Source organism: Lycium barbarum, chromosome 7 (genome assembly GCF_019175385.1).
Source record: "Lycium barbarum isolate Lr01 chromosome 7, ASM1917538v2, whole genome shotgun sequence".
Classification (NCBI taxonomy): domain Eukaryota; kingdom Viridiplantae; phylum Streptophyta; class Magnoliopsida; order Solanales; family Solanaceae; genus Lycium; species Lycium barbarum.
Window position 1 is genome coordinate 15,384,782 of NC_083343.1, and position 23,246 is coordinate 15,408,027.

At 33.5% G+C, this 23,246-nt stretch overlaps 1 protein-coding gene across 1 annotated transcript; it reads right to left on the reverse strand.

Moving 5' to 3' along the window:
• Positions 1-15,718: 15,718 nt before the first annotated feature.
• Positions 15,719-20,100, reverse strand: LOC132602167 (NAC domain-containing protein 30-like). Its single transcript, XM_060315153.1, has 4 exons — positions 19,639-20,100; positions 18,828-19,003; positions 17,958-18,238; positions 15,719-17,282 (listed from the first exon to the last, which is right to left on the reverse strand). The coding sequence occupies exons 2-4, from the start codon at positions 18,985-18,987 to the stop codon at positions 16,788-16,790; spliced, it is 936 nt and encodes a 311-aa protein (XP_060171136.1). The 5' UTR covers positions 18,988-19,003; positions 19,639-20,100; the 3' UTR covers positions 15,719-16,787.
• Positions 20,101-23,246: the final 3,146 nt, after the last annotated feature.

Consider the following 23,246-nt stretch of genomic DNA (forward strand, 5'->3'; position numbering starts at 1 on the left):
CGAATGTCTTCCGAATTTATATTTTGTACATATGTTCTTTTCTTTTTCTTATGCATTACATTTTCTGTCAAACAAAATAGAGTATTGAATAATTTTAAAAGCGCACTAATTTTCATATTTTTCCATGCTTTTAAGCATTGAAGTAAGTAAATTGAAGAAGTAAAACTCTCTCACGGATTAATTTATTTCGATATCAATCATCAAGTTATTAACATTTTAGAATGTGGTTTTACAGTTCTATATCTTTTTATTAATCTGTTTTTAATGCAAAAATGGATGTCTTATGTAATTTGGTGTCTAATATATATAGAAGGCCTCTCGATAAAGTTTGCCTTTAGGCTGCAAACATCACTGAGCCGCCTCTGAGTGTAAGCAACAAATGTCTCTGTTCTCAAAAGAAATTTAAGTTTGAAGTAATTAATTCTTTCTGCTTTCATCCCCTCTTGTATGACCTCACTAGATTCTCTATATTAAATAACTAACATAAACAATGCTTTTTGTTTTTCACTTTTACAAAAAACCTCACAATTTATTTCTACACTAACTAGAAAAATCATGGGAAAACAAAAAACCACCTAAAAATAGTACATATTTACCAACATGATTATTATTAACGCATGAAAAAGATTGCTACTATGTACAAACCAACAGCTTCTTTGTATTCCTTTAGTAGGAAAAGTTAAGTACCGGATGTTATCCCCTCGTTAATATTGGACTAAAAATTGGATTCCACGACTGGAAAAAATTGAGTCGTAACAAGTGTACTTATAAGGACCGAATCCATGTCCCTTCGTCGTTAAAAGGCAGGTTTCTTGTAGTTAGACAATCGTTACTTGGAATTTTGTTGGTGCTACTTACCTTGTTTTTGAGAAAAAGGCTGACATTTATATTAGTCAACTGCAAGTGCAACATAATACGCTAGGATCCTATGCTTATTATATTATTATAGAAAATACTAAGTAGTAGTATTATATTTCATTAATAGAAAATTTAATTATTCTTTTCAATCTTCAAGTTCTAATAAGATTTATAATAAGATAGTAATGTGATTCAAACAAAAGTGTCTTCTTTTTCTTCTTGGTTGTAAGTGTTTTTACGCATTACTTAGTGGTAAATTTATTAGTACTAGTTACCTTGTTTTTAGTGGTTCCGGTACTAATTATTATAGCCAAATTGAGAAAAAGGCTGACATTTAGAGTAGTACTAGCACGGTTTGCTACTTTGGTAGTTTTTAATAGTTCTTTCTTTATATTATTCTCTCTCTGTCTGTCTCTTTTAAATTTTCGTTACATGATTTATATTTTCTAGTTGACACATTTACAAAAAACTAAGTATGTACATGTGAAGTAGACATATCAAGAAATAACAAATTTCATAGTAAAAAAGAAAGATAATATATAGAAAGTTAAAACAACAAAAGCTGAATCTAGAAAATAAAAAAGGTTGATTGATTAATTTTCTAAATGCGTAAAACCCTGAGAAAGAAAGAAAGAAAAAGAAAAAACATTGCTTCATTATAGCTTTGCCCCTCATAGCTTTGCCCCTCAGGCGGGTTACATTGCTATAATCAAATCAATCCTAATACATGCCCGCCCTTAATCATCTCATTCTGATCTTGTTCAATTTGACATTCCTTGCGTGTGATAATTTATTTGACTTTTATGTTGTAGGTTTTACAAATGGCATTCTCAAAGCAGACATGATTTTTTTGGGTCTCTTTTTACCCCTAATAATTGAAGTTTTTATAACTTTGTAAATGTTCACACATTTTTGTAAATTTTAAGAACCTTAAAGTTTTTTTTCATGCCACTAAAATAATGATGTCATGGATAAGATTATAATGGTCCCCACACTCATACATATTTGAGTCTTTTTGGTGGAAATATTATTAATTTGTTTTAAATAATGGTTTTTCTTAAAAATTTATTATAGATTGTAATTAAATAATTATCTTAATATTTATTCAATTAATAACATTATACATTATTTATTGATATTATTTACCATTTATCATTTTCTATTTTAAATTGTCATTCGCCCGATTAAACATATGTTATTTTTTATTTCATGTAATTTTGTGTCGTACATGCTGACAAACATAAACAATTAACAAAGATTTCACTTAGAGTAGGATTAAGTTTTAAATTAAAACAATAAAGACAAATAACTTATATCATTGTTAAATACTTTAAAAATGTATCAAAAATCCAAATTATAGTCCTTCCGTCTCAATCGAAAAATGAATTCTGAAGTAAGGTAGTTCGTTAGTCAAATTTTACATGCTATTCTCTAAATTTCTTAAAAGAACATATAAAGAAAGAAAAGAATCAAGAAAATTGATCTCTATTTATATACTAAATTTGATTCTTTTAATAACTTTTTCTTGTAATTATTCTATCTCCCCTTTAATTTTTAGTTACATGATTCATATTTTCTAGTTGAAAGATTTACAAAAACTAATTATGTACCTATGAAGTAGACATATCAAGAAATAACGAATTTCCAAAGTAAAAAGGATAAAAAGAAAGGGGATACCAAGATACAGAAAGTTAAAAGAACAAAAGATGATATTAAAAATTGATCACTTGGTAATAAATAGATTGATTCAATTTTCTAAACACTTCAACCCCCCGGGAAAGAAAGAAAAAGAAAAAACCTGCTTTATTAGCTTGCCCTAGGGCCACGTTACGTTGCTATAATCAATCGTACTACAATTATCCACTATTATCTCATTAAGAGTGGATAATTTCTTGCGTGTGATAATTTATTTGACTTTTTATTTTGCAGGTTTTACAAAATGGAATTCTCAAAGCAGACTTGATCAGTCAAACGGATGACTAAGCAGGTCTCCCTACCCCAATTCTCTGTCAAAGTCATCAACCTGTTCATATGTGATAATTTATTTGAGTTTTTATTTTGCAGGTTTTACGAAATGGAATTCTCAAAGCAGACTAGATCAGACAAACAGATCACTAAGCAGTTCTCCCTACCCCAATTCTCTGTCAAGGTCATCAACCTCTTCATGTGTCATAATCATGTTTGGCCAAGTTTATTTTTCCTTCCAAAAATACTTATTTTTTTAATAAGTGTTTATTTAAAAAAAAGTGAGGAGTTTGGCCAAGCTTTTGGGAGAAAATAAGTACTTCTAGGGAGTAGCAGAAACAGTTTTTCAGAAGCTAAAAAAACAGTTTTTGCTCAAAAGCATTTTTCAAAAAAATATAAATAGAAGCACTTTTTAAAAGCTTAGGCAAACACTAATTGCTGTTCAAATATACTTTTTTAATTAATTGGATAAACACAAAATGTTTTTCGCTAAAAATACTTTTTAAAAAAATATTTTAAACTAAGTTAAACATGCTATTTGTCTGTTGTTACGCCTTTTTTCAAGAAATCAGTCGTGGTCATGTTTAAGGGAAAACGTTTGGTCTATGGTGGGCCCTATACATGTCGGTGCTTTATCTCAATTTGAAATTTATAGTTTGTTTTGTCAATTTTTTAAAATTAATTTATTTAAAAAAATACTTTTTTAAAAAGTACTTTTCAAAAAAATATTTTTAGCAAAAAACAGTTTGTGTTTAATTAATTAATTAAAAAAACACTTTTAACCAATCATTAGTATTTGGTCAAGCTTTTAAAAAATGCTTTTATTTATATTTTTCTCAAAAGTATTTTTGGACAAAAACTGTTTTTTAGCTTCTGAAAAACTGCTTCTGCTACTCCCCAAAACACTTATTTTCTCCCAAAAGCTTAGTCAAACGCCTTACTTTTTTTCAAATAACCACTTATTGAAAAAATAAATATCTTTGTGGGGAATATAAGCTTGGCTAAACAGGCTATTAATCACTTTCTCGTCCATTTCTTATTATAGCTGAATATTATATTATACTATTTCATTCTAAATGTTTAATTATTCTTCGAATCTTCAAGTTCTAATAAGATAACACCTGCAAAACTGTTTTTTTTAATCTATATGCATCTATATCTATCCACATATATTAAAAGCACGAATAATTTTCACTAAAAGTTAAACGATAAAAATATTTTCGAAACGTTGATCGACTTTTATATCTTTTATATTTGAATTATGTCTTCAAAATTAATATAAAAAAATGTAAAAGTATTTGGACTCCCAAGTCCTGTCACCGGTTAAATGTTTGTTTGTGGCTTTGCCCGTGATATGACATGTGAAGGTATTTTTTCATCTTTTTGTATTGTTCTCTGAGTAAATGGCTTTTCAAGGCATCTACGTACGTACTTCGTGAGTTCGTGTTGTTAAATTTATGCTTTTAGACCTTTAATTTGTACTTTTTTTTTAATTTTTTTTCCTAAGGTTATCCGTAGGTCTATACGAGTAAATTGTTAACATGTAATTATTGATTCTGATACTTTAGAATACATTCTTTTGATCTGCAACGTTTGTTATAGACAGTTAATCCAACTTATTCAATAGGACTTTTAACACCTAAAGCAAATTTTATACATCTGGAAAGCTGATATGATGCCCAAACAAGCCAAATATTAGATAATTTTCAGTTCTTTATTTGCAGATAAGAGTGTAAAAATCTCCACAAATATCAGTGTTTGTCATGACTTCGGAATTTCGGATCATTGAAGCTGATTTTGTATGCCCGCGCTTGTAACTTGTAAGATTCTGGAGTCCTCCTGTTAATTTCTTAATTTTATTGATATTAATTACTTTTTGCAACATTTATCATTAAAGACCAGCTTTTTGTTCTCCCGTTTTTTCCATGTGATCGGTTTGATGGTATTGTTGTGTTCAGGTCACTCGGCGATATATATCAATTATGGTAATTTTTGTGGTCTCCATTATCTTATGGTGTTACTTTAAATACATTGTATTTGGTTCATGATAGGTATGCATGTGTTTGTACTATTGTTTTGAATAAAAGTTAGTGACCAAGGATATATGAGTATGTGAGTAAGATTTTACTTCCAAATATGACCAAGTCTGTGTACACACTAAAGGAAATTCTCTACTTTTGGAGTTTCTTGAAGTCAATTTATGTGGCTTAAGGGTATATACATCTTTTATTAGTGGTGAAGCCACAAACAGTAACAGAGGAAACTATTGTTGAATTATTCACCTTACCAAACCAAATATTATTGCTCGGCTAGGCACACCTAATTACTTCTCTCTTTTTTTTTTTTTCTCAATAGTATAAGTTCAAAAAGTTTTACTTTGCTTGGAGAAGCTGGTTTTTACATTTTTTTTTCCGATAGACTCCGGCTTAAAGAGAGATGAAAAAGCATCCAGAATAATAAATAGTAATAATAAGCAGTAATAGCAGTAAGATAATAAGATAATATAGTAAAAGAAACAATCAAATAGTACTAGAGACAAGAACACGCAATTCAAAGCAGTATAAACAGGCATAACGAAATGTGGGGTCCAGTCCCCTATCCCATATTTTAAGAAATGAAGATTTTTCTTCCTTTGACAAATTATACATTGGCAACAATTGTGGACTTGGCTAACAAGCCAATTTCTTTGTTCACATTTTCATGATGTAAGCGCTTACCTCATCATAATCGTGATGTAAGCGCTTACCTCACCATAGGAAATTCATTCCTATAAATAGGCAGCTTATGGTTCATTTGTAACACACCAAAATCTCAGACAATACATCTGAGTGAGAGCAAAAGTGAGGTATTCCATAGACTGTAAGAAAATAGTCTGTGAAGAAAAATAGAGTGTGAGTGATATTGTAGTGAGGTGGGAAAATCAAAAGAGTGTTATTTCTTTTGAGGGTGTAGTGGTCTTAGGAGTATTTGTACTCGTTACTACACAGTGTAAAATTCCTCTATAGTGATATCAGCTGCTCCTCTTGGCCGTGGTTTTTCCCTTATTCAGAAGGGTTTCCACATAAAATCTTGGTGTCATTATTGCTGCATTTTATTCTTGCTGATTTAACCATAAGTTAGTGTTCCGCGTTTATCACTAATACCGTGAATATTATTTTTGCGGGTCTATTTTATTCCCATCAAGTGGTATCAGAGCTAAGGTTCTGTCTGAGTATGCTCTGTGGTTGCAGCACAGTCTGAACTTCCACATCAGAAAAGAATTACTTTGGTCTTCGAATAAAATAATATTTGTATTTGTGATAAACGATGGAAGCCAACACTAGTAGAATGGTTACTTTGAGTGGCGTAAATTATGCCATTTGGAAGGGCAAAATGGAAGATTTGCTCTATGTCAAGAATTTTCATCAACCTGTCTTTGGAAATAAAAAGCCTGATAATAAATCAGATCAAGAGTGGAATTTGTTGCATCGGCAGGTTTGCGGCTTTATTAGACAGTGGGTTGACGATAATGTGTTGAACCATATTTCTGGAGAGACACATGCTCGGACCCTATGGGAGCATCTTGAAAGTTTGTATGCTCGAAAAACTGGTAATAACAAGATGTTTCTGATAAAGCAAATGCTGGGTTTAAAATACCACGATGGTTCCGCAATGACAGATCATCTGAATATTTTTCAGGGGATCATGAACCAGTTATCTGCTATGGGTATTAATTTTGATGAAGAAATTCAAGGCTTATTTCTACTTGGTTCCCTACCAGATTCTTGGGAAATTATTAGAACTTCATTATCAAATTCTGCTCCGGATGGTGTGATCTCTATGGATCTTGCCAAGAGCAGTCTTTTAAATGAAGAGATGAGAAGAAAATCTCAAGGTTCCTCCTCATCAGATGTCTTGGTGACTGACACTAGGGGGAGAGGCAAGAATCGTGGTTCTCAAAATAGAGAACATCATAGAAGCAAATCCAGAAGCAGACTTAAAGATATTGACTGCTATCATTGCGGGAAAAAAGGGCACACAAAGAAGTTCTGCCGGATTTTGAAAAAAGAGAATAGAGAAAAGGAGGAAAAGAAAGAAGATGGCAATCGTGTTGCCGCTGTCACTACAGAAGATCTTGTTACTGTCCTTGATGCGGATCTGATAAATATTGCTTGTGATGAGTCAAGCTGGGTTGTGGACAGTGGTGCCGCATCTCATGTGACATCAAGGAAGGAATTTTTCTCATCCTATACTCCGGGTGACTTTGGAACTTTGAGTATGGGTAATGAGACTGTATCCAGGGTGGCTGGTGTTGGAACGATTTGTTTGAAAACTAGTATTGGAACTAAACTAGTTTTAAACAATGTAAAGCATGCACCTGATGTTCGTTTGCACTTGATCTCTGTTGGTGTTTTGGATGATGAGGGATATGTCAGTACCAATGGTGCTGGAAAGTGGAAGCTTACTAAAGGTTCCATGATTGTGGCTCGTGGCGAAAAGCGTCGTGGTCTATACTGGACTACGGCCTCTACCTGTGTTGATATGGTGAATGCAGTTGAGAGCAATAGCTCTTCAACGTTATGGCATAAGAGGCTTAGCCACATTAGCGAGAAAGGACTAAATGTTCTGGCCAAAAAGAAATTATTGTCAAATTTCGAAAGTGCTAAATTAGAAAAGTGTGAGCACTGCTTGGCTGGAAAACAAAATAGAGTTTCTTTCAAGTCTCATCCTCCTTCAAGAAAGACAGAGTTGCTTGAGTTGGTGCATTCAGATTTATGTGGTCCAATGAAGACAAGGACTTTGGGTGGTGCACTTTATTTTGCTACCTTTATTGATGATTGCTCAAGGAAACTTTGGGTCTACGTCTTAAAGACTAAAGACCAAGTGTTGGGTGTCTTTAAGCAGTTTCAGGCCTCAGTTGAAAGAGAAACTGGAAAGAAGCTAAAGTGTATTCGTACTGATAACGGTGGTGAATATTGTGGACCGTTTGACGAATACTGCAAGCAACAGGGTATCAGACACCAGAAGACTCCTCAGCTTAATGGTTTAGCAGAGAGGATGAACAGGACCTTGATGGAAAGAGTCAGATGTTTGCTTTCTGAAGCAAAGTTGCCGAATTCCTTTTGGGGTGAGGCTTTATTGACCGCTGCACATGTTATTAATCTATCCCCTGCGGTTGCTTTGCAAAGTGATGTTCCAAACAGAGTTTGGTATGGAAAGGATGTTTCCTATGACCACTTGAAAGTGTTTGGTTGTAAAGCTTTTGTACATGTGCCTAAAGATGAAAGGTCGAAATTAACTGCCAAGACAAGGCAGTGCATCTTCATTGGTTATGGCCTTGATGAGTTTGGTTACAGGCTATATGATCCAATTGAGAAGAAGGTTGTGAGAAGCCGTGATGTTATCTTCATGGAGGATCAAACCATTGAAGATATTAACAAAGCGGAGAAGATAAAATCTTCAAGTTCTGAAGGTTTAGTTAATCTTGATCAAGTTCCTCATACAAATGCTGATGAAGTTGGTGGGCTCGATGACGATGGTGATGCCCAGAATCATGTTCCAGATCAGCATGTTGATGATGATAACGATGCTGCTATTGATGAAGTAGATGCTCCTACTCATGAAGTCGTGGATGAGTCAGATATTCCACTTAGAAGGTCTACTAGACAGCATGTTCCTTCTTCCCGTTATTCACCTAATGAGTATGTATTACTCACTGATGGGGGAGAACCTGAATGTTATGAGGAGGCCATGGAAGATGAGCACAAGGATCAATGGATTGAAGCCATGCAAGATGAGATGAAATCTCTGCGTGAGAACCATACTTATGAGTTGGTGAACTTGCCTAAGGGCATGAGAGCTTTGAAGAACAAGTGGTGTTCAAAGTTAAAGCCGAAGAACACAGCTTGAAGCCCAGATACAAAGCTAGATTGGTTGTTAAGGGATTTGGTCAAAGGAAAGGTATTGACTTTGACGAAATATTTTCTCCTGTCGTGAAAATGTCCTCCATTCGGACAGTTCTTGGTTTGACTGCTAGTCTTGATTTGGAGATTGAGCAGATGGATGTGAAGACTGCTTTTCTTCATGGTGACTTAGAACAGGAGATTTATATGGAACAACCTGAAGGCTTCAAGGCAAAAGGTAAAGAAAATCTTGTATGCAAACTCAAGAAGAGTCTCTATGGATTGAAGCAAGCTCCCAGACAGTGGTACAAGAAGTTTGAGTCTGTTATGGGGGAGCAAGGCTACAAGAAGACTTCTTCAGATCACTGTGTGTTTGTACAAAGATTTTCTGATGGTGACTTTATCATCCTTCTGCTATATGTGGATGATATGTTGATTGTAGGCAAAAATGCTTCCAGGATTGACGAGTTGAAGAAACAGTTGAGTAAGTCTTTTGCAATGAAAGACTTGGGTCATGCTAAGCAGATTTTAGGCATGAGAATTACTCGTTCGAGAGATGAAAAGAAGCTTTATTTGTCGCAGAAAAAGTACATAGAACGTGTACTAGAGCGCTTCAATATGAAGAGTGCTAAGTGGGTTAGCACACCTCTTCCTGGTCATCTGAAATTGAGCAAAAAGATGTGTCCTACAACAACAGAGGAAAAACAGAGAATGGCCAAGATTCCTTATTCCTCTGCCGTCGGAAGTTTAATGTATGCAATGGTATACACTCGACCAGATATTGCTCATGCAGTCGGTGTTGTTAGCAGATTTCTCGAAAATCCAGGGAAAGAGCATTGGGAAGCTGTGAAGTGGATACTCAGGTATCTAAGAGGAAGATCAGATGAATGCTTGTGTTTTGGAGGATCAAATCCAATTTTGAAGGGCTATACAGATTCTGATATGGCAGGTGACCTTGATAACAGAAAATCCACTACTGGATATTTGTTTACTTTTTCAGGGGGAGCTATATCATGGCAGTCAAAGTTGCAGAAGTGTGTTGCACTATCTACAACGGAAACGGAGTATATTGCGGCTACTGAAGCTGGCAAAGAGATGATATGGCTCAAGAGATTCCTTCAAGAACTTGGATTGCAGCAAATGGAGTATGTTGTCTATTGTGACAGTCAGAGTGCAATAGACTTGAGCAAGAACTCCATGTACCATGCGAGAACAAAACACATCGATGTCAGATATCATTGGATTCGTGAGCAATTGGAAAGCGAATTGTTCCAAGTCAAGAAGATTCACACGAATGAAAATCCTGCAGATATGCTGACCAAGGCGGTACCGAGAGACAAGTTCGAATCGTGCAAAGAACTTGTCGGCATGCACTCAAATTAGAAGCCAGTGTACCCTCCTTCAGGTGAATGGGACTGGAGGGGGAGATTTGTGGGGTCCAGTCCCCTATCCCATATTTTAAGAAAGGAAGATTTTTCTTCCTTTGACAAATTATACATTGGCAACAATTGTGGACTTGGCTAACAAGCCAATTTCTTTGTTCACATTTTCATGATGTAAGCGCTTACCTCATCATAATCGTGATGTAAGCGCTTACCTCACCATAGGAAATTCATTCCTATAAATAGGCAGCTTATGGTTCATTTGTAACACACCAAAATCTCAGACAATACATCTGAGTGAGAGCAAAAGTGAGGTATTCCATAGACTGTAAGAAAATAGTCTGTGAAGAAAAATAGAGTGTGAGTGATATTGTAGTGAGGTGGGAAAATCAAAAGAGTGTTATTTCTTTTGAGGGTGTAGTGGTCTTAGGAGTATTTGTACTCGTTACTACACAGTGTAAAATTCCTCTATAGTGATATCAGCTGCTCCTCTTGGCCGTGGTTTTTCCCTTATTCAGAAGGGTTTCCACATAAAATCTTGGTGTCATTATTGCTGCATTTTATTCTTGCTGATTTAACCATAAGTTAGTGTTCCTCGTTTATCACTAATACCGTGAATATTATTTTTGCGGGTCTATTTTATTCCCATCACGAAATACTACAGAATCAATTTTAATACAATGATACAAATATTTCCCGTCGCCCCGCCAGGCCCTCATGCCCTTCTTTTGTTCAACTTGAGATTTCTTGCGTGTGGTTGTTTATTTGCTTTTTATTTTGTTGGTTTCACTAAATGATATTCTCAGATTAGCGGACTGGCTAAGGCATAGAAAGCACTTCACCCTGCACCAACTCCCTGGCAAGGTTAACCTCTTCATGTGTTAGTCTATTTCAACTTTTTTCAAGAAATTGAATTGGTTTAGAATTCAAGGTAATACGTTTAAGAGTATTTTTCTTTATTTATTTTTAATTGGATTAGGGAAAAGCTGCAAATTTACCCCTCAACTTTGCGATTTAGAGCAAATATACTCTGCTCGCCCTCGTTAAAAAAGTGGTGCATACATACCCCTGCCGTGACACAAATGGTGCAAATATATCCTTTTCACTGACAATTTTTTTTAATTAAGTTATTGTATATTTGCAAGTTTTCACAAAGTTCAGGGCTATATTTGCACATTGCACCTTCTCACACATGAATATTTTTTTGCCTTATTTAATTCAACGATTAATTTGGATTTATTATTTTGAAAATCAAATTTCTCTTTGTGCTCATCTTCTTATTAAATCTATCATAGATGCCCCGAATTACTTTTATACATACAAAGTAACATACAATTTGGTCACTTAAGACTAGAGGCAGATCTAGGATTTGAAGGTGTCGGGTGCCATAACTTTCTTCAATGTACATCTTGTTAGGAACGTGTTGGGTCGGGTCCATATCTTTTTAGCTTATTCGGGTCAACTTAATAGGCCTTTTTTTTTATTTACAAATATGAAAATTACATCTCAAAAATCAAGAAACGAACATAATTAACCTCTTAAACAAGGAATCACACCTATTAACAACAAGCTAAAATCAACTTTTTCACCAAGGGATTTGCATCTTTTATATATATTAAAAAATGAACTTGCACAAGTAAAAGAACACTTTCAATAAGGGAATTACACCAATCAAAATAAGAAAAATAATAGAAAAACTCTTCAATAGGTAATTACACCCCATGAGTAAATGTAGAAAGAGCATTACCAAAAAATGGGTAATTTGCGGAGGTTGAAAGTTGAAATTCGCGGAGATTTTAGCCTCCGCTGGTTGCTAAAAGAGGCTAAAACCTCCGCGAATTGCAACTTTACACCTCCATAAATTACCCATTTTTTTGTAGTGAATTAGATAAACTACAAGTTCTCAAAAAATAAATCATAAATTTCATGTTTTTTCTAAGAAATGCTAGTGAAATTTCGATCGCAATTTAAGTAGTAAATTGATTTAAATTGAATTTAATAATGATAGAATAGCACAATTTTTTATAATACACTCCGCCGTCCATTTTATTTGTCCACTATACTAATGTATGTTCACTTTTACTTGTAAGTTATATAGTTTGAAAAACCAAGACATAATTTATCACTTTATACCTATTTTACCCTTATTATTAAGTACTCCAATTCATTTCTCATTTTATTTATTTCTTATTAAGAATGTCTCAAGTCAAATATAGACAAGTAACATGGATCGAGGGAGTAATAAACAAAAGAAATTATAAAAAAAAATTGAATTTTGATCTCAATCCAAAATTTCCATTGAGACCCAAGTTTTTCGATTTAAATACTCACAGATTTGAGATTAAGAAATGCTTAATTTAAGGAATTTTGAAGTTTCTATTTGTGTGTTCTCGCTAGAGATCACAGATAAAATAATAGAATAGAGGAAAGACAATATAAATAATAAAAAGATAAATAGAAAATTGGGAGAGCCGAAAAGGGAATTATCAGTACAAAGGAACTAAAAAACACAAAGAAAAACGGGAGTCGAAAATGTTCAAGATAGATTCAAACTTATGTCTACCAGCCATGGCACCTTTGTCTAATTTGCGACTGGGGGTGGCAAGATCAAATATTTAGCCTAGTTTAAGCAAATTGCAACATAGGTATATAAAAAAAAAAAAAAAAAACTATCAATCTAGAGGGTGCCATACGCCACCCCCACCCTGAAGGGTGGATCCGCCCCTGCTTAACACAGGGTTATATTGGGAGGTCGTTCGGGGCGGTTAAAATAGGGGAGTGAATTTTTTTTTTATGAAATCAGATTATTTGAGTCAATTTGGGAGTTTCCATCAAATAAAGGGTACATCTGTTAACTTTCATAACGGTAGGGGCATAAATAGCCCCAGCTTGTAATGGAGGACAAACGTAGCTAGTAAAACAAAGTAAAGGGGTATTTTTGTTTCCCTTTATTTTTTGCATCTGCTTAAAAATAATTCGGGGCATCTATGATAGATTTAATACGAAGATGAGCGCAAAAAGTAGTTTGATCATCAAAGCAATAAATTCAAATTTACCGTTGAATTAAAGAAGGTTAAAAAAATTATATGTGAGAAGGTGAAATTATACCCTTGAAATTTGCGAAAAGGTGCAAATACACCCCTATAGTGGCTTTTCTTTTAATTAAAAAAAATTCGTCAGCAAAAAGGGTATATCTTTGTGTAAGGGTATATATGCATCACTTTTTAACGAGCAGTATATCTGCTCAAAATCGCAAAGTTGAGGAATATATTTATACCTTTTCCTATTAGATTAAGAGAATCATTTGTGAAAAGATCATCCGTTAGATGCATGTTAGAAAATAACTTTTTTTCCTTTTTCTTAATTTAGAATTCTTTTATGAAATCCACATTGTTTAACTTTTTCATGTTGAACTTAAATATTTTAACCTAAATTATATTAAATATTGACTATTCCGTATTTAGCAAAATATTTTAATATAATTAAAAGACATATTTTTTGTAATTATTTAATATTATTACGATTTGGAGATCAAATTGTATTTTCTTTCTATTGATTTTGTCAAAGATTCATTGATACCCCTACATGTCACTTGATTTTGAATTAACTGATAGCAACATGTCGCCGCCTTCACGTGGTCAAGGGTAGTACTACTGCTCGTCCATGTTTGTCTTGTTCTAGTGCTACTTATTATAGCCAAATTCTAGGTATATACTAAAATCGATTTCGTCTAATAGTTTTTTCTTTTAATTATTCTCTCTCTTTTAATTTTTTGTTACATGATGCATATTTCTAGTTGAAAGATTTACAAAAACCTAATTATGTACCTATGAAGTAAACATATCAAGAAATAACGAATTTCCAAAGTAAAAAAGAAAAAAGAAAAAAGAAGGAGAGATAGTAATATTTAGAAAGTAAATATGATACTAAAAAAACTGATCACTTGGTTGATTGATTCAATTTTCTAAAGCTTAACCCCCTCGGAAAGAAAGAAAAAGCCTGCTTTATTGGCTTGCCCTAGGGCCACGTTACGTTGCCATAATCTAATCCTGATGCCTTCCAAGATGTAGGTTTTACAAAATGGAATTTTCAAAGCAGACTAGATCAGTCGAACAGATGACTAAGCAGTTCGCCCTACCCCCATTCTCTGACAAGGTAATCAACCTCTTCATGTGTTAGTCTGTTGTTACAACTTTTATGAAGAAATTCAGTTGGTTTAGAATTTAAGGGAAGACGTTTGTTTATGCGTGTTTTACTTTATTTACTAGTCTCTATGAATGTGGCTCGCACGTTATTCTCTGTCAATCATAAAAATATTAGATAATGTTATTTGAAATTACATATTATTTACTTATGATGTATACAAATATTGTTTGATCGTATTCTTTTTAAAAAAAAAATAAAAAAATTAAGCCACCTACCAGTTCATTCTATCAGCAAAAGAGATACAAAGGTGGAGGATGGTCCTTTCCTCTGTGGGGATTAGTAAGGATGAATATTTCACAAGCAAGTACTATATACGCAATAGCTTTCGTCCTTGCGTGGAAATTATGTTTTAGTCATTCCATTAAGTTAGTTCAAATTCCCAGTGGATAGCTCTACCTTATATGATTGGATCGGCTAAAGCAACCTGTAAATTTGATATTTTAATTAGTTGGAATTAGGCTAGCAAAATGGTTAAAAATAAGTAACTATCCAATCCGACCTATTAGATATGGGTTGAATATCTGACTTTTAAAAATGGATCAAATATGGATATTATTCACTAAAAAAAATGGAACCAAATGGATATCCATATTATTAATACCCATTTGTTTGCTTGTTATTTTTCATGAATTATTGTCTTCTCGGAGACTAAACTTATTTTGGCTTTTAGCTTGTATTCTCACCTGACTATTCCTTAAGTCATGGGTAATATATATGATATTCATATAAAAGTCATGTTTAAGTTTAAGTTACAGAAAAATAGATTAGAGAAAAAAAAAATGGACTGAAAAGTATGAAAGTAGATAACATAAAACCTTTTTGAATAGTTTTCAAAATTTATTAATGATTCCATTTAACTATGGTCAATGAGACGATAAAAAGGAAAGATATGCGTGAAAACTATAGGGAACCAATTGAAAATAAGTTGGGAAGGAGTGGACTTTATTGAACTCACAAATCAAGCTTGATTCAGATTAGTTAATAATTAATTGTTTGCAATAATAGATAGCGTTTATTTAGTGTTGCACCTAGTGATCGAATAAATAACTTCTTCTCCCCACTTCAGTCATTGCTTTGATATTTGTCTCTTTTGTCTAGTTAGCATGACGTAAAAGTATACACGTTTGCTTTCATACGTAATATGGTACTCCCTCCTATTCAAAATATAAATATTTACTTAGTCTTTAGTATATCTTTTTAGAAAACACTGCCTTCAGAAAAAAAATAACTATTTTAACTAAACTATCTTTAATTAAAATTTGTACATTATAATTAACTTGACACATTGGATCAGACCACTTAGCATTTAATAAGGGCAAAAAATAAAATTATTTCCTTCTTGATTATGTAAGTGGACACTTATTTTGAACTAAAATGAAAAAGGCTAAGTGGACACTTATTTTGAAACAAAATAAAAAGGCTAAACGAATACTTATTAATGAATCGGAAGGAGTACTGTTTTATTTTCTCTTCTGAATTCCATATTTAATATGGTCGAATATATAGTTGTAGGATTAAAGATGGGAGAGCTCATAAGCTCAGTATGAGCAGAAAAGTTTTACTACAATTTTTGGTCATCCTAATGCATCAAAATGATTTAAAAAAGGAACTAGAAATGAATAAAGTTCTTTGCCGTATTCTAATTGGCTTATTCAAACACGACATTATTCGAATGCTATTGAAAGATTATCTCCGTTCAAGGATTTATGAAAAAATAGGTCTAACATATGGGATTAAGGGTTGCTTCATATTGGTCAATCTTTAATTTCACAATAAAAAATTAGAATCACACCTTGGTATCTCACAACTTTCTCTTTCCTTCCTGGCCCTCATGATCATTGATGATTTAATTAAAAAAAAAATTGAAAATTGAAAAGAAAAGAAATGCTATTTGGATATGTGAATTGATTTGTTATGGATAAAAATAAGTAAATAACAATTGACAGTGAAATCAACTAAATATAAAGCAAGAATATAATAAGGTAAGCCTGGGCCGAATGAGTTTTGGAGGAGATCTTTTGTAGAATTTTCCTTTGGTGGAACACTTGGCCTTGTAGAACTTGTGTTAATTACTCGGACCAAAAAGAATGGTAAAAGAACGTTTTTGTGTATAACTAGAATTAAAACATTCAACTGTATGTAGGATATATGTTTTTTCAAATCATCATTACACTAAGCTCGAAGCTCCTTTAATAGTTGATAAATGTCAGCTTTACGCTATATATCTAGCCTAATAATGAGCAATGATAACCAACAAATAATGCTAAATGTCCCATGTCAATTGCTCCATAACTCTTGGTCTGGTGCACATATGAAATTCTTCTTTCCGGATAAATTAAACCAAACTCCAATTCATCTCCGTTTTGCCACACGTCCTTCTTTCTTCATGCCACGTATCAAGCTATATTTCAATGTATATAGAAGCATCTCAACTTTTAATTATATACTATGAGATAGTTTTTGCAAAACAGATTTTTCTTCTCCTTGGAGGCCGCTAGATGTACATAGTTGGGTAGTCTTCAAGCAATTGGCTCTTCATATCATCGTCAGAAGTACTAGTGATGGCTAATGGAAAATTAGGGAACGAATAAGAAGATGTTGCAGGCTCAAGCATGAATTGGCTACTCTTCTCTTCTTCATTGTTAGCACTCATCTTGTTGGCTATAGAGTTTTGCACATAAAGGCCTTGATCTTCTTTTGTACCCAACATTGTTGAAATGGTATTGGGAATATCACGAGGTTGTGGGAGTTCATCGCCAATTTGGCTAGAGATGAGACCATCTTGATGATGAGAGGGATTAAAGGTGAATTGATTGAAATTTGATGTTTGGTTAAATATTGGATTGGAAGGATCATTATGATGCATTGTTGAACTTGGGTTGCTCGTAATTGCTTTAATACACAAATCATTATTCATCGATTCTAAACATGACTTATTGTTTGGACTTTGCTTGATGAATCCCTTGCATACAACCCATTCTTGATATTCCTGTGAAATTAAATTCCAAATTAGTTACTTCCTGTGAAATCGAATTCAAAATCAGTTAAAGCCAAAGAATTCCAAGCTGGTTAGTATCTACTAAAAAGAAGTACGGTCAAACAGTAAATAAGGAATAATAAACTTTTGGTTCTCAACTTCATTTTGCAAATTTGTTACGTACGTACGTCAATTATTATGCAGACTTTTACGACTTCATGCGTGTCGAAAAAAGGAATATCTGTACTAGTCTAAGACCCCGACTTTGTGCGGCCCCAATAACAGTGAACAATTTTAAAATACATGCTCATAATTTACATAGTTGTTTAGAAATTGAAAAAAAAATGGAGACTCTCATATAATGATACGTATTATGTGAAGTTTTGGGATTCTTATATAATCTATAATATAATAATTTGGATTATAGAGCCAAAAAAATGACAAAACAAAAAGGACAAACGAAAAAAAATTGAATCTCACTCATTTTCAGGTAAGATTTACTTAGCAAGCAAGAAGTATTGTTTTAAAAAGGGACTTCTTCTTCTTCTTAATTTCCTAGGGTCAAAAGAAGCAAACCAAGGTAAAAAGAATGAAAGACGGACATTAAGCAATACCTTTTGCATAAATAGTACTACTACTAATTATAATAATCCATTAATTAAAAAATAATACTGGGAACTAATTAACCTGAGTCTGATCAGGAGGTCCATGTTGGGAGGTTAGGAGACGATATTCATAAGTAGTCCAATTAGTTCTGGTTCCTTTAGGAGCTCGTCCTTTATAGAAAACAAGGCTCCTCTTTGTACCAATTATCTCCCCATTCTTTGAAAACACTGCCTTATCTGATCCTGATACCTTCCAGTATCCAGCTTGTGTGGTTCTATCTATTTTTGTTCCTGTCGCATATTTCCTGTTGTTACGCCCGAAATAATACCACTCGTCTTGTTCTTCATATCCCGGTACTTTAGCTGTAACAAAAAAGGCTACTAAGATCATCTAAGTGTTTAAATATTGCTCCCTCCGTTTCAATTTATGTGAACCCATTTGACTGGGCATGACATTTAAGAAAGAGTGAAGACTTTTGAAACTTGTGGTTCAAAATAAGTCTTGAATATTTGTGTGGCTGCAAATCATTTCATAAAGTGAATTTGTTTCCAAATTAGGAAAGAGGTCATTCATTTTGGCACGGACTAAAAAGGAAATAGGTTCACATAAATTGAAACAGAGGGAGTATATATATTCAAGCACTGGTCTTTAATTACCCTTCAAAGGCACTGGTCTTTAATTTTTGCCCCTCAAATTGGTGGTCTTTAATTTTTATCCTTCGCCTAATGTCACGAGGTTTAGGGTTCGAACTCCGGCTCAATCAACAACAAAAAAAAACGCAAGGCAGAGTTTCGTAGCAAAGTTAGGTCTGCCTTGCTAAACTCCTTTTTTTGGGGGGGTTCGAACCCAGAACTACAGAATATTAGGCGAAGGTCAAAAATTAAAGACCAGTGCCTTTGAAGGGAAATCCGCACAAAAAAATGTCAAAAATATTCAAAGAAGGAATGTTACCTTTGATGTCCCAGGGCTCCATACGAAGATCAATATCAGGGATGACATCGCCATGATACTCGGAATTAACCTTGTTCTTGAGGTAAAATCCAACAAGTTGTTCTTCTTTAGGATTAAATGTAAAACCTGGAAGAAGCTGGGGAATCTCCTGATTCTCCATGTTGATCTTGCAAATACTGTATATAATTGTATAAATTCAAAAAGAGTCAGAAAATGTTGGAAAAAGGGAAGAAGAAAATTAAGAGAAGACAAGAAAAAATTATCAACCCTTTTAGACAATTCTTGTCTTTTCACCCAACAATAAGATAAGGAAATTTGTCAAGTGAAAAAAAAAAAAATGAAGCGGTAGTTATAGACATACAACAAAAAGAGAAAAAAAAATCTGTTTCACACACAATGACCGCGACAACAACAACAATAATATACCCAGTGTAATCTCTATAACCATTTTCACTTCATGGCGAATAAATTATTAAATGATCAAATCCCTTTTCTCAGCTAATCGACTGAGCTCATTGCAATGGAAACAACAGCAACACGAACACACCCTAAATGAGCTCATTGCAATGAAAAAAACAGCAACATCAACACACCCTAAATTAGCTCATTGCAATGGAAACAACAGCAACACTAACACACCCCAAAAGAGCTCATTGCAATGGGAACAAAAACACACCCTAGATGAGCTCATTGCAATATCGACAACAACATACCCTAAATAAGCTCATTGGAATGGAAACAACAGCTAGCGAAACCCACAAAACTGATATATTAAGTATAAATATTGGAGACTAAGAAGCGTCATACTAACCAGAAAAATGGAACCCGTCACCGCCTTCTGAGCTGAGAGAGTGAGAGACACCAAGGTAAAAGTAGAAGGCAGTGGCTTTGTGTGAAATTCAGACTGTGTTATGAGCTGAGTAACACAGAGAGATAGATAGATAGAGAGAGAGAGAGAGAAAAGGAAGAGTGCGATCCAAATTGAGAAAAAGGCTAAATTTATAGCAAGTCAACATGAAGAAAAAAAAAACACATGAAAGAAAAAGAAAAGGTTGTATGTATGTTTGTATGGTTATTTCAAGAAAGTTAAAAGAACAAAAGATTATACTAAAAATTGATCACTTTGGTAGTAAATTGATCGATTCAATTGTCTAAACACTTCAACCCCGGGGAAAAGAAAGAAAAAGACAAAACCTGCTTTATTAGCTTGCCCTAGGGCCACGTTACGTTGCTATAATCGATCATTTTTATGTGCGGACTCCATGCACTTCAAAATGCACTGTCTTTAATTTTTGCCCCTCAAATTGCTGGTCTTTAATATTTTCCCTTCGCCTATAGCTCTTAGGTTTCGAGTTTGAACTCCCGGTCGATCAAAAATTTTAAAAAAAATCGCTAGGTAGAACTGAATTCGCAAGACAGAGTTTTGCTTGTGAAACTCTTCCTTAAGGCTGAATTTTGCCTTCAAAATTCTATCTTAAGGTAGAATTTTAAGGCAAAATTCTGCCTGAAGGTAAAATTCTGCCTTAAGACAGTTTTGAAGGCAAAATAAGGTAGAGTTTTGCACAAAAGGCAGAGTTTTGCAGGCAACTCTACCCAATCAGGCATAATTTGCCTGTAAACTCTGCCTTAAGGTAAAGTTTTGCAGGCAAACTATGCCCCTTGGGGCAGATTTTGAAAGTGGAAAATAAAGCTAAAATTCTACAAGATGCTCACCACCCTTAAAAAACGATGGAAAATAATGCTAAAGTTCTACAAGATCATCGATCAGCACCAAGATCCTCAGCGCGAAAGAAGGAAAAAGAAAAACACCTGCTTTATTCCCAGCTACCCCACTTTCAATACAAAATTTTGATGTGAGTTTTACATCATTTTGCTAAAGTGGTCTTAATTACTTATTTTTATTGTTAGAATTTTTAAAAGTATCACGGTTTATACTTTATAGGAGCAGATGAGTTCCGTTGATGATGTCATATATATTTAAAGCTCGAAGCCCCTTAGTAAAATATTGCTCGCCTTTCGAGCTAAATATTTAGAAGGACAGTGATAATTATTGAGTTAAGATGCATATGTGATTAGCAAGGTATGAATGGAATAACAGTACGAGTTTTAGCACTCTCGCAAAATGAGTAAAATATGGGTACAGAATTTTCAATTGTTGGTAAACTATCAGACACAAAACTTGTCATAATTAACATGAAATATATATGCATGCACATATATAAGTGCTCATGTAAAGTTGAACGATCATTTCTTCAATCAAATACTCCTATGACAATTTTGTATAATGAAGCAAGTAGTAGGACAAACTGAAGGAAGAACTATTTGAGTTGATCAAACCCCAAAACATGATCGTTAACATATACCATTTTGAAACTTGTAATTTTTTATATTATAACGAACGCACATCTTTTGAATATTAGTTTGTTATGTTTACATGCTTGTTCTCATTAATACGAGGGACACACGCAATGACTCCCAGCTACGTTAAAAAAATCTCATTAGCTTGCCCTAGGGCCGCGTTACGTTGCTATAATCAACCGTAATACAATGACTCCCAGCTACCCTCCTTTCTACCTTCCCCCCTCACACCCTTCCTTAATTATCTCATTAATTCTCGTCCAATTTGAGATTCCTTGCGTGTGATTTTTTATTTGAATTTTTATTTTGTAGGTTTTACAAAATTGAATTCTCAAAGCAGACTAGATCAGACAAATAGATCACTAAGCAATTATCCCTACCCCAATTCTCTGGCAAGGTCATCAACCTCTTCATGTGTTAGTCTGTTGTTACAACTTTTTTCAAGAAATTCAGTTGGTTTAGAATTTAAGGGAAGACGTTTATGTGTGTTTTTCTTTATTTATTAGTCTCTATGAATATGCCTCGCACGTTATCTCCTATCAATCATAAAAATATTAGGTAATGTTATTTGAAATTACATATTATTTACTTTATAAGGTATACAAATATTGTTTGATCGTACTCACTTGATACTTCCATTGAAATATTCTTTTTGGTATATACCCTTTATGTTTTAGAATTGTGTACTTGTGTTGTTAATGTCAAAAAAGGTGAGGATTACTTCGTAAATGAAAAGTCAAAGATATTTGCAATGATAGCTGATTTATAAACCGCCAAAGTATTGCACTTAAATTGAAAGTGACATATTCGAAATTGAATTCAAAGTCCTAAACGTTATATGCTTTTATCCAACTTGGGAATTCTCTACTTCAAGAAATAACTTAAGTTCTAAATGATATAAAATTCAGTAGTATTGTAAGTTATTTTTGTCAATCTAACATTTCGCATTGATTCAATAAAAAAAGATAGGGTGTGTCAAGAGTAACTTAACGTGAGGCTTTGCAAGCCGATGGCTGTAGTATTTCCATTTGCATTTGTAACGTGTATATATTATGGGCACAACCCAAAAAAAAATAAAAAATTGAAGTTTACATTAGAATCTAATTTTATTTTCAAAGCTTAACAGATTGGAAAAATATGAATTGAAGTTGTAGCATGCACTAATTAAATAGAACGAAAGTTTTAAATTGTACGTATATCATATTCACCTTTAGTTTGTATTCGTCCAAGTAATTCCCGATCTGCTTCATTTCTTATGTGCAATTTAATTTCAGATCCACGACCAAAATTTCATCCTGATTAGCGTGCGTTCCAACATTTATCTAATTATGGTAATTCACAAGCAAGTATTATATATGCAATAGCTTTCGTCCTTGCGTGAAAATTATGTTTTAGTCTTTCCATTAAGATAGTTCAAATTCCACCAGTGCATTAGTTCAAATTCCCAGTGCATAGCTCTACTATGATTGGATAGGCTAAAGCAACCTGTAAAATTGATATTTTGGTTGCAATTAGGCTAGCAAAATGGTTAAAAAATAAGTAACTATCCAATCCGACCTATTAGATATCGCTTGTATAACCGACTTTTAAAAATGGATCAAATATGGATATTATCCACTAAAAAAAATGGAACCAAATGGATAATATGGATATCCATATTATTAATACCCATTGTTCTGCTTATTATTTTTCATGAATTCTTGTTTTCTGGGAGACTAAGCTTATTTTGGCTTTTACTTGTGTTCTCACCTGATAATTCCTGAAGTCATGGGTAATATATATGATATCCATACTAGCGAATTAGCCCGTGCTACGCGCGGTCGTTAAAGAAAATCAAAATATGGCTAAACAAAAATTGTTAAATTTTTTTTAATTGAAAAGATCAATCATCGATAAATTTGATCTTTTTCTTTGTTCTTCAACTAATACAATCTGTTGTTTTAACCATATTTTCAAGGTTGATACCAACAACAACAACATACCCAGTTAATTCCCACAATGTGGGGTCTGGGGAGGGTAAAGTGTACGCTGAGCTTACCCTTACCTCGAAGGTAGGGAGGC